This window comes from Neophocaena asiaeorientalis, unplaced genomic scaffold (genome assembly GCF_003031525.2).
Source record: "Neophocaena asiaeorientalis asiaeorientalis breed wild unplaced genomic scaffold, Neophocaena_asiaeorientalis_V1.1 scaffold197, whole genome shotgun sequence".
In the NCBI taxonomy this organism is placed as follows: Eukaryota; Metazoa; Chordata; class Mammalia; order Artiodactyla; family Phocoenidae; genus Neophocaena; species Neophocaena asiaeorientalis.
In genome coordinates, this window is record NW_020174703.1 from 636,702 (window position 1) to 649,950 (window position 13,249).

At 34.7% G+C, this 13,249-nt stretch overlaps 1 protein-coding gene across 2 annotated transcripts in view; it reads left to right on the forward strand.

The window, feature by feature from the left end:
- NSUN3 (NOP2/Sun RNA methyltransferase 3) overlaps positions 1 to 13,249 on the forward strand; it is a 53,377-nt gene that overhangs the window by 20,931 nt on the left and 19,197 nt on the right. For both annotated transcript variants that reach the window (XM_024759185.1, XM_024759186.1), the window contains exon 5: positions 542 to 663. In XM_024759185.1, the coding sequence (XP_024614953.1) occupies positions 542 to 663 (122 nt within the window). The remainder of the gene's footprint in view (positions 1 to 541; positions 664 to 13,249) is intronic.

The following is a 13,249-nucleotide window of genomic DNA, read 5'->3' on the forward strand; positions in this document are numbered from 1 at the left end:
ATTATAGAATGCTTTTTATTTCCAGGTACCTCAAAGATACTCAGGAAGAGATCAGATATTATTTGGGTCAGTACTCAAACATGTGCACAGCATTGCTTTAATTCAGTAACGTTTCATATCAGAGTATGACAATTGAAGGCAAAGAAAGCATTTCAGTAAACTGAAGTTGGATTATTAGTTCTTAAAAATAAATGCTGAGAATTCAGAAGTATAATAACATCTGTTTAAAATGAGTAGCTTGTAAAAGTTTTTGCTGTCATCAAAATATGAAATATTGGTAGATATTAGTAGACTGTTAGTCCTCTTATTCCCCCTCCCCGCTAAAAAACCCAAACACTGAAAGTGCACAGGAAATTTTTCTGTCAAGTATTAGTGAAGAAATGTCATGAAGAACTTACCAAGGTGTATTTTCGGTTTTAAAATAAATTTATTTATTTATTTGCTACTTTTTGTCATGATTTACTTAGATTCCCTATATACTTTGTGTCTGAGGATATATTTTCAGTTCATATTTGCATTACGTGTCCTTTTTTTTCTGTAGGTGTTAGTTGATGCTCCGTGTTCAAATGATCGAAGTTGGTTGTTCTCTTCTGATTCTCAGAATGCAGCCTGTAGGATAAGCCAAAGGAGGAATTTGCCTCTTCTACAGATAGAACTCTTAAGGTGAGTGCTATTAATATAAAAGCTTACTTCGGTTTCTAATATAATTTAAGTAGGCATGACAAAACATGACACAGGGCAGCTCTGAAATGGAGGGTTTCCTGTGTAGGTGTTAATAATTAATCCTCCAAAGTCTGCACCCAGAATATTCTCAACCTCTTCCCTTTCAGCTCTTGTATTATAATGTCACCTCTGCCCCCTCTGTCCCCCCCAGCCCCTCAATGAAATCTAGTGTTGCTGTGCATTGTCTTTTAAAGGACACAAATGATTTTACTATGGTTTAAAGCTGTTTGCTTATCAGGACCATCCTGAGCGTAGGATTCATCACCGTATTCTTGCACCAGAATATGAGCAGCCCCCCCCCCCCACCGTAAGAGTAGCTTTGGACCAGGACACATTTTTTTTTTAGTAATGAACACATTGTTCTGGGTGAGTAGGAAGTTGTAATTTGTTGTTAGCACTTATCTCTTCTCTAAGAATTTTCCAGAAGGGCATGACCATGAGAGATACTTTGTTTCTTCAGAACAGAGCCATTTTGGGACATCCTGTCCTGGTTTCAAAAGAAATTTGTACTTATACCCTAGTCCCGAGTAATTCCTACTGTTTAATGTGGAAAAAAAATTCTTTGGACTATTTAAAATATAGTTAAGTGATAACTTATCACTCATTACTTATTACATGTGGAATGATCTTACATGTGGAATGAGAATGAGTGACAGTTTATATGTACTGCTGACAACATGCTTTACTTCCAACTTCTGATTGACTCACAACAGTGAACATATGCCATTAATTACCAAAGTATTACAAGCAGTACTAATACATGGTCTTGTTTTTGTACCAGATTGTGTCTCAGCTCATTCTGTTGATTCCAGGTAGCACCAACCAGCGGGTTCTTAAACATTTTTCATCTGGCAGTTAGACTTTGTTTGTATTCTTCCAAGGTCAGCCTTTCATTTACTGTAACCCTGAGATAGTTTGAGAGTTCTATGCCACCTTTCCCTTCTACCTCTTGGGGTGTCGCATTGATCCAGCTCTAAGTCTTTTTTTCTTACCTAAACTTTCTTGATCTGGCTCTTTAGTTAATTATTCCTGTTACTTCGGGCTTTGCCATTGTGATGCCTTACACCAACAGACACTAAATCTTATGGTGGCTTATTAGCATTGTGACCTCTAATTTTTTTTTAAGCCGTAAGCAGCCAGGCTTCCTGAGGATATCATTTTTCTTTCCTCTCATGAAAACTATATATATAGAGAGAAATACGTTAAAAAAAAAAAAACTGCTGTTATTGTGTGAACATTGTTCTGAAACTGGCTCCTTTTTCTTAATATTTCTTGAAGTCTTTTCCTTGTAAACCTACTTTGTTCTCTTCACTCTCCACAGTAAAGCCAAATCTGATCTGAATGTAAATCTGATCATGTCGTTCTCCTGTTTTGAAGTCTGCAGTGGTTCCCCGTTACTGTTAAGATTTCAGCTTCCTTAGTATGATATTCACATCTTCTTTGAATATGGTTTCTTATTCTGAGGCCAGTGCATTTCCTGTTTCTTATGCTTAAGAGTTCTTCTAACTCATTCTCCCCGTTCTCTTGGCGATCTCTACTATTTCTTTGGGAATCAGCTCTGAGATCTTATTGAACCCGTACCTAACTCCCTAGGACTGGGATTGGTATTCCCCTCATGTCCTTACCTTCATTTAAAAATATATTGTTTCTCAGTTCCTCTGCTGGACATCTACCTAGTACTTGTCTCTTTCTTCAACAAGACTGTAAGCCCCATGGGAGAAGGGATTGTCTTATTGTTTTTATTCCCAATATGCAATTTGGTGTCTGGTGTGTAGAAGGGGGTTCAGTAAATAATTGTTTAAAAATACTAAATTACGAGGGCTGAATATTTAGAATTTACACATGTAATTAAATTTATAGCAAAGTTAATCTGACAAAAATGACATAATCATTATTGTTACTGCGTGGTAATTAGGCATAAATGTAAAGCAATTCACATAATTTATTTTGATTAGTATTGCATTTACATAACCAAAGCATGATTTTAGTTTCAGTTTAGTTTTTTCCCCCATTTAATATATATCCCTTAACATCATATAGCATTTTGATCATCATCACAAAAATCATGCATCTGAGTAAACCTCACATCCACACCGTCTTGTGCCCTAACAAGTGAGGCTCTTCTTTAGTGTCTACCCCTCTCTCCCATCATCTTACTCCCCAAAAGAAATGGCTTTAGCATCACATCACTTTAGTAGCATATTAACAGGTGCAAAATTGACATCTCAATCACAATGGGTGTAGGTTTTCATGTAATTATATGTGATTGGGAAAGACCATCACACCAGCCCCCTCCCATTCTTTTCCTTGAGCAACTACTCTGCATTCCCTGCCTCTGATGCCTGGTCTGTGTGAGAGGTTTAGGAGCCGCTTGAGGCAGCTGAAACTCTGAGCCCCTTGGCTATGTGATTATGCTGATAAAGAGGAAAGAGCGTGATACACAAGCTATAGTCACAGATAATGGTTCTAATTCCCTAATGTCTACAAATTTGGGGGTTAAAAAGATATAGGAAAAAGTGATAATGCCAGCCACAATCTCTCTTTTATCTCCTGCCCCTGACTCCAAAAAATGAAAAAAAAAAAAAAAAAAAAGACTATAGAGACTATAGTAATTTTCTGATCAGGTATAGCTCTTTTACTATATCACATACAAAGAAATTTCTCTTATTTTCTTCCAAATCTTCCTCATATAGTTATTGCCTTGTCATCCTTTAATAAAAGGCAGTCCTTTTATTCCGCAGTAAGAAATAGAAGGTTTTAAATGCAAGCATATGCAAGAGAATAAATACATTGATGTGTATGAGTTTTAGTCAGAAGTATAAAGGATTGATAGCAGATCCTTATTTGCATTTGCAAAGAACAATTAGAAAGCAAGCAAGCAAATATTGCCTAGCTTGATATTATAGACAGAAGATGGCACTCAGAAGGGAGAAAAGAAGTGAGAAAAGGATAGTTGAGTGGCAAATAAGAAAAGCTTTTTGTTTGTACTGTTTTGTCGAAGACTCAGTTTGTATGTTTCTGCTTGTCTGCTGGCAGATATGGTGCTCAAAGATATAAAATAGCTTCCATGGTTATTATTCACTCACTTTACCAGAAATCATTCATATTTACATTAAATAGGCAACCTGCATAGTATTCAGAATTTTAGCTTCTGAAAAACCAATATTCTATTACCAAATATTCTACAGCCAAACATTAATCTTACACATGTTTTTATGAATGTGATACATCATTGAAAATCAACACTTTAATAGAAGTTTTTTGATGTTAAACTTTTAAAAAGGAGTAATGTAGATATGTAATAGTTTTTTAGAAATTCTTTAAAAAGGTTAATGCATGTATATAATTTATATAATCGTGAAAATAATAATCTGATTTTATTTTGGCATGAAAAGCGTATTGGATGACAGGAAATCCCAAACCATATGAGTTTATTATACACTTATTGGGGACTCTTCAGTTTATCCATACAAAGATGGAAAAATTAGAATCTTCTATTAAATTTATACAACATGAACATATAAGTTATATACAACTCTCACATGCTTCAGAAGATGAGAAAGTGGGACAAGGATATAAGGAATAATTGAGTGTAAGTCAGTTCTATTAATGAAGTGCCATTTGAAAGTATACCTTTATTATCTTTTCTCAAAATAATTTCTGAGACCAGTCATTTCTGTTACATACTATGTACGTGCACACTACATAATCAGATTCTCTTGCCTCATTTTTCTTTAAATATATTAGGAAAAACAAAGTGGGATAATATGCTAAAAATGATATATACATAGTCTTTTTAGAAAGTGGCCAAGTTTGTGCAAGAGAAGTTTACATGATTTTTAGGTGAGAAAGCATGAACTGAAGAGTATGATTTATAACAAAAATATAAGTATCTTATTGCAGTAGTGTATCATGTCACCCATTTCCAAATCAATCACATTTAAAATACTGACCCCCTCTGGGTTTTTTTTCTCACTACTTGACAAGTAAAATCCAATTTGTGAACTCATTGAAAAAGGAAGCTTAGATTATTTGATAATGTTTTGAAAATTTGTAAAAATCTTCCAGATAAGAGTCCTTAAAAAGTGTTACTCTTACAGCAGAGTTATGTTTTAAAAGAAACATTAAAAAATCAACAACATCTCTTCTGTCATGCTCTTGAGCTGAGGTACGGGATACTTCATGCCTTTGGAGCATGGTCTTCATCATTCATCAACACAGTGACCAAAAAGTTTATATGTACATATTGGAAAAGTAATCTTCGGACATAATGTTCTATCAGAATGGAAGATTTCCACCACTCTTTGGGCAATGTATATATTTTCTTTTTAAAGTTTAACTAATTCAGTTAATACTATCCCTCATATGTTTAGTCATATGTTTGGAATCCAGAAAACAAAAGCTAACCACTAACTACTACTACTATCGCCACTACTACTAATTCTCTTTCACCTTCCCCTCTTCCTCTACCTTTTCCTCCTCCTCCTCCTCTTCCTTCTTCTTTTTTCTTTAAGTTAGGTGGCAGGAGTCAGAGGTGCTGAGATTAAAAAGCTGTAATTTGTTTGGGCAAAGTACATGTTTCTTTTTTATAAGAGTTGATAGATCAAAACATTCCACATTAAATGAAATTGTAAAGGGTTGAGAAGACATCCATAACTATAGTTTATAGCCATTATACTTTAAATCATAGAAATATGTTTCAAGGGTAGATTGACAGTGTAAAATACAGTGTTGAAAATAAGCTTTTATCAACATTTGTTAAATATCTACTTTGTGTCAGGAACTTTGCTAGGCACTGAAGATACTAAAATATATATGAAATGATTCTTATTCTCAAGATTCTCAGGGCAATTATCATAAAATACGGTAAGAATTTGGCAATAGAAGGAATAGTTAGGGTGCAGAGGATGCAAAAGGAGGGACACCTAACTTTGCTCAGGTTAAAGATGGGATGTGGGAATAAGAAGATATATTTTACAAAATAAGCAATAGATAAATATTTAAACTGAAGATATTTTTCTAATAATTTTTCCTAATCATGAAAGTAATCTAGTCTCATGAAGCATTTGGAATATACAAAGAAATATAAAGAAGAAAATAAGCCATCCATTGAAAGAAGCTATTATTATTTGGACTTATTTCCTTTGACTGAATATAGTATTTACAATAATGGAAATCATAGTGATAAATAATTTGATATATTTTTCCATTTAATTTATTAGGAACATTTTAATTTTTAAATAGTCTTTGAAAACATACTTTTCAAATGGCTACATTATCTTAAGTCACTTATTCATTCACTCATTTATTCAGGTAGTTAAGAGTATCAAAGACTGCTCTTTCTAATGATGGAATCTCATTAATGCAAGAAATAGTTATAAAAACATATCTTAATGGGGATTAAAACATCAGCTTTTTTAATGATCCAGGCAAGAGCTTGACAACTCTTTGGGGAAGGAGTTAGCAGCTGGCCTGTGATCCATTTCTCTTTTGATTTCCAGGGAGACCCTCCCACAGAAAGAAAGAAGGCAGGTGACCCAGTTAAACATGTTGACAACTGACCTCCTATTGGTAAATAGACTAATGAATTTTGCTAAGAGGAGAACTCTTACTCGTGGCATACTTTCAGCAGAGTGTCACTGGTTAGGATCGCCTGTGGTAAACACAGCCTAGAATCTGTAGATTTATGAGACGTGTCTTCCTGGAGAATGGAGAATGTCTTCCAATATACCTCAGCTCCCTAAGGTATATTAGAGATGTGATATAACCTAAATGTTCCCCATTGTGTGAGGCGACTTGTCAACTTTGCTTAGAGAAATCATCTGTTATTCTGAGCTAGAAAATATTCTGAGCTAGAAGCAACACTTCGGAAGCCACATTGGATGTTCCTGCTTCTTTTGTGCCAGTTGATTGCTTATATACTTGAAATTATTTTAGTAAAGCTAGATAGTAGGTAAGATCTCTGATTCATGAGAATCTGATTTGACAGTCCAGTCTTTTGTGTAGTCTCATCCCTATACCCCAGCCAGCCGTCTCTGATGAAACTAAATTGAGGAACATGATTTGGACCTGAGTAGCAAGTGCAAGGCTCTTATTCCAGTCCCACATCTAAGTCTTGGAACTCAATCAACTCATCCAGCCAACTGTTAGAAAGTAATAGCTCTTCCCCTTTTAGACTCTCCATGGAAACATGATTAAGAGGATGAAGGGAAAATATTAAGAATTTCTTAATATGGGAAAGTCCTGTATAAATAGAATAAAAATTCTTGGTTATAATCTTAAAAAAAAAGAAGGTGAAGGGATAGGATCCAATGTGACAGAGCTCAGGCAGGTCCAAGAGAACAAGAGAGGTTGTGATGCTCATGAATAGTGAGTTTTTTCCATTTTGGCTCTATCCACTAGTAAAAATAATAATAATAAGTGCCATTCATTGACTGCATTAGCTACTTCTTCTCTCCTTGTTTGAAGAGGCTCAAGTACGTAGGTAGAGAGACTCTTGAATTGTTCACTCCAGCAAACTGCCTACCTGCTACCTTGTGGGTAGGGTAGGAGGAATCTCCTCCTTTAGAGAAACTTGAGGCAAGGTTGGTGATTGTTTTCCTTTAACCATTTATTCTTTCTGTGAGTATTTATTGAGTACCACCAGGCACCAGTGGTAAACAGGGCAAATTCAAACCTTGTTTGACGTGGCTACAGTTATTGTTGTGAGTACTTAACTGTCCATCATTTCTGATTCAGGAGTCTCATGTCTTCTGTCAACATCCATGAAACTGGTGGGCTAACTAAAAAGCTTGCAAGCAAGATGAAATATCAGCCCCTTCACAGTTTCTGACATTATAGTACAAATACCTTCTCCCGTATTGTGGCTTGCCCTTTTACTCTTTTTGGTGGTTTTTGTTTGTTTGTGTTTGTTTTTCACAAAGATAGGTTATTACTTTTTATGTAAGTTATTATACCTATATTTTTCTTTACGATTAATGCTGTCTTTGTGTCCTATTTAAGAAGTCTGTTCTTTTTCTAGTACTCTGACTGTGACCTCTGTCATAAATCAAATGTCCACATTAGCATGGGTCTGACTTCATTCTACTTGATTGCTTTATTGATCCTTGAGCCAGTGCTACATTAACTTAAATACCATAGTATTGGGTTGGGCAAAGAGTTCGGTTTTTTTCTGTAAGAAAGCTCTAGTAGCGCTTAGTTGTCCTTAAGTTCATTCGAAACAATTTTGTTAGATTGTATTGTGACAGCTGTCATATCACAGTGCATTTAAAAGTAACTTATAAAAATTGGTGAAATTTTTGTATAGCCATTTTAATATTGAAGAAGAAAAAAAGCAACATTTTCAGCATATTATACTTTATTATTTCAAGACAGGTAAAAACGCAACTGAAATGCAAAAAAAAAGATTTGTGCAGTGTATGGAGAAGGTGCTGTGACTGATCGAATGTGTCAAAAGTGGTTTGTGAAGTTTCGTGCTGGAGATTTCTCGTTGGATGATGCTCCATGGTCTGGTAGACCAGTTGAAGTAGATAGCGATCAAATTGAGACAGAATTGAGGACAATCACCGTTATACCACGTGGGAGACAACCAACATACTCAAAATATCCAAATCAAGCGTTGAAAATCATTTATACCAGCTTGGTTATGTTAATTGCTTTGAGGTTTGGGTTCCATGTAAGTTAAGCGAAAAGAACCTTGACCCTATTTCCCCACGTGATTCCCTACTACTGAAACATAATGAAAACATTCTGTTTTTAAAACAAATTGTGACAGGCGATGAAAAGTGGATACTGTACAATGATGTGGAACGGAAGAGATTGTGGGGCAAGCAAAATGAACCACCACCAACCACACCAAAGGCTGGTCTTCATCTGAAGAAGGTGATGTTGTATATATGGTGGGATTGGAAGAGAGTCCTCTATTATGAGCTCCTTCCGGAAAACCAGACGATTAATTCCAACAAGTGCTGCTCCCAGTTAGGCCAACTGAAAGCAGCACTTGATGAAAAGCATCTGGAATTAGTCAACAGAAAATGCATAATCTTCCGTCAGGATAACGCAAGACTGCATATTTCTTTGATGACTAGGTAAAAACTGTTACAGCTTGACTGGGAAGCTCTGACTCATCTGCCATATTCACCAGACATTGCACCTTCGGATCTCCATTTATTTAGGTCTTTACAAAATTCTCTCAATGGAAAAAATTTCAATTCCCTGGAAGACTGTAAAAGGCACCTGGAACAGTTCTTTGCCCAAAAAGATAAAAAGTTTGGGAAGATGGAATTATGAAGTTGCCTGAAAAATGGCAGAAGGTAGTGGAACAAAACGGTGAATATATTGTTCAATAAAGTTCTTGGTGAAAATGAAAGATGTGTCTTTTATTTTTACTTGAAAAGCAAAGGAACTTTTTGGCCAACCCAATATTAGCATCATAATAAATAGGTACAAATTTTCCCTTGTTTTTTTTGTTTCATTCTGTTTTGTTAAGAGTATCTTGCCTATTTTTGACCCCTTTGCATTTCTATATATATTTTATTTATTTATTTACATATATCCATTTTTTAAAATTCTTTTCCCGTATAGGCCATTACAGAGTATTGAGTAGACTTCCCTGTGCTATACAGCAGGTTCTTGTTAGTTATCTATTTTATATATAGGTGTGTGTATATGTCAATCCCAGTCTCCCAATTTATCCCTCCCCACCTTATCCCCTAGTAACCATAAATTTGTTTTCTACATCCGTGGTGGCTCTATTTCTGTTTTGTAAATAAATTCATTTGTACCCTTTTTTTTTAGATTCCACATATAAGCGATATCATATATTTGTCTTTCTGTGTCTGACTTACTTCGTTCAGTATGACAACTTCTAGGTCCATACATGTTGCTGAAAATGGCATTATTTCATTCTTTTTTATGACTGAGTAATATTCCATTGTATATATGTATGACATCTTCTTTATCCATTCCTCTGATGATGGACATTTACATTGCTTCCATGTACTGGCTATTGTAAATGGTGCTGCAGTGAACATTGGGGTGCATGTATCTTTTCGAATTATGGTTTTCTCTGGGTATATGCCCAGGAGTGGGATTGCTGGGTCATATGATAGTTCTATTTTTAGTTTTTTAAGGAACCTCCATACTGTTCTCCATAGCGTCTGTGCCAATTTACATTCCCACCAACAGTGTAGGAGGGTTCCCTTTTCTCCACACCCTCTCCAGCATTTATTGTTTGTAGATTTTTTGATGATATGGCCATTCTGACTGGTGTGAGGTGATGCCTCATTATAGTTTTGATTTGCATTTCTCTAATAATTAGTGATGTTGAGCATGTTTTCATGTGCTTTTGGCCATTTGTATGTCTTCTTTGGAGAAATGTCTATTTAGATCATCTGCCCATTTTTTGATTGGGTTATTTGTTTTTTTGACATTGAGGTACATGAGCTGTTTGTATATTTTGGAGATTAATCCCTTTTTGGTTGCTTCATTTGCAAATATTTTCTCCCATTCTGAGGGTTGTCCTTTTGTTTTATGGTTTCATTTGCCATGCAAAATCTTTTAAGTTTAATTAGATCCTATTTGTTTGTTTTTGTTTTTATTTTCATTACTCTGGGAGGTGGATCAAAAAAAGATCTTGCTGTGATTTATGTCAAGGAGTGTTCTGCCTATGTTTTCCTCTAAGAGTTTTATAGTGTCTGGCCTTACATTTAGGTCTTTAATTCATTTTGAGTTTATTTTTGTGTATTGTGTTAGGGAGTGTTCTAATTTCATTCTTTTACATGTAGCTGTCTAGTTTTCCCAGCACGACTTATTGAAGAGACTGTCTTTTCTCCATTGTATATTCTTGCCTTCTTTGTCATAGATTACATGACCATAGGTGTGTGAGTTTATCTCTGGGCTTTCTATCCTGTTCCATTGAGCTATATTTCTGTTTTTGTGCCAGTACCATACTGTTTTGATTACTGTAGCTTTGTAGTATAGTCTGAGAAGTCAGGGAGCCTGATTCCTCCAGCTCCATTCTTCTTTCTCAAGATTGCTTTGGCTATTCGGGGTCTTTTGTATTTCCATATAGATTCCATATATATTTTAGAATCAGCTTGTCAGGTTCCCTGAAAAACTTGTTGAAATTTTGATTGGAATTACATTAAGCCTATCAATTTGGAGAGTTTAGACATTTTCCATGATTTCATGATATTGGTAAATTTATTGTCTAAAAATTTGTCTCTAGATTCTTTCGGATTTTCAACAAAACTTTCATAATTATGTAATATATAGAAATAGATATATGTAATTTTTCTAGAATCTGTATGATAATATTTTGCTTAGGATTTTTCCATTTGTGTTCGTAAGTAAGACTGGCCTATCATTTTTCATTCTTGAAATATTATTAGAGTTTAGAATCAAGGTTATACTAGCCTCATAAAATGAATTGAGGAGTGGGCTCTCCTTTATATACTCTGGAATAGTTTATGTAACATTGCAATTATTTTTTTTTCCTTATATGTTTGATAGAACTGCAGTTGAAGCCATGTAGTCCTGGAGTTTTCTTTGTGGGATGAATTTTGACCATTGATATGGTTTCTTTAATGGTTACAAGACTCTTAAGTTTTCTCTTTCTCCTTGAATTAGTTCCATGAGTTTGGAGGGATTTTGTTTATTTGTGTTTTTAGTAATTTTCCCCTTTCATCGAAGTCTACAAACTTGTTGCCATAGAGTTGTGCACAGTATCTCCTTGTTATCTTTTTAATATTTGTAGGATTTATAATGTCTTCTTTTTATTTTTGTTAATCAATCTTTCCTGAGGTTTGTCAACTTTTTATCAAGATACAGTATTCAAAACATTGTTCATCTTTTTTATTGTAAGTTTGTCTTCTATTTCTGAATGTATGGGGATTTTCTGATTATCTTTCTTATTATGTTCTTATTTTTTATTATGATCAGGAAACATATGCTATATCAACCCTCTGAAATTTATTTTGACTTGCTTTATAGCCACATATTAGGTCAGTGTTTGTAAATATTTTATGTTGCTTTGAGAAGAATGTGAATTTTATATTTCCTTATTAGTACAGTGTTCTATAAATGTTCATTCAGGTCATTTGTTATTCAGATCCTCTATGGTATTACTTAAAAAAACCTGGTTCTTCAGTTAATTATTGAATGAGGTGTGTATGATTTGGATTTGTACTTTTCTCCTTGTAGTTCTGTCGAGTTTCATTTTATATATTTGAAGGCCATGTTATTAGTAACATACAAATTTTGTTTTGTTAGTGGTTTTCCTACTAACTTTAGAACTCTTAGGGGCCACCCTATTTTGGCTATTAAAAAGTGGGGCTCTATTCTCCCTACTTAGTCTTGAGCTAGACAGTACTGCTTCTATTTGTTTTAATTGTCTGTGCTTTTGAATAATGTTTAAGTTGAATAGCTTATTCTTTAACTTAACATAATTGTTAAGTATATAGTGGGGAGCTGTTTAAATATTTTTAATAAGGGAGTGACATGATTACATTTATATTAGGAAGATTTGTTAATTCCATATAGAGGATGGATACAAGGGTGCAAACAGAGAAAGGAAAGCTAATTAGGAAGTTGTTGAAATTTTCAAGGTGAGTAATGATTATCAGTGGGTAAATGTTAGGACACAAAGGTGTTCAAAGTAAAGTGATACTTAAGCATTTCATTAACTTATCACAGTTGATTCAGTTTGTGAAATATCATCGTTAACAAGAATTTAAATTATTTTTTCTTGATAACTTGAAAAGCCTCTAACGGATATCAAACAAAATGAAACTGAGCAGATAAGTTTAATAATAAGTATATATAAGTATATATAATAAGTATTTGAAAAATGGGAGCACATAAATTTTTCTATTTTAAAAATGTTGAACTTTTTTTTCAAGATTTCTAAATAGTGACTGGGAAGTATGGCAGAGGATGACCTGGCTATTTTTGACTCGGGAGGAAGTGCTTCTTTGTCATTTGAGTATTCCTGATTGTCACTTGGTGATCTATGTTATTTTCACCTCCCCTGAATCTTCTGAATCTTCTTTCTGCTGGGAACAATAATTTTTACAATCCAAAGGATTTGACCCAAGGCTGAAGAAGCAAGATTAAACCAGCCTATCCATCAGGAGTCCCTGTGACTCTTTTTTCTCCCATGAGAAGGGTTTTCCTGTCACTTGGCCTCATTCTGACAGTTGCTACAGGTATCTGAACTTGCCATGCTATTGACCTAAATGGAGTCACTAAAATGCCTTTAGTAAACTTTATGGGCTTTTAATTCTTTTATAACCTGGCCACTGCAGGAGTCAAATGATATCATTCTTTAGTAGGAGATAGCTGTTGTTTTCCTGCAAAGAACAATTTGGGGGCCAGTGGTTTTCAAACTCTAGTCTGTAAATATACAGGGGTTCTGTAGCATTGTTTATGAAGCCATCCTGAGGGAAGAGGGAGCCATGACCAGGAGAGCCTCTTAGTTCACCACAGCAAATCCAAGTAGAGCCATAATATTTCCATCTGGTTAAAC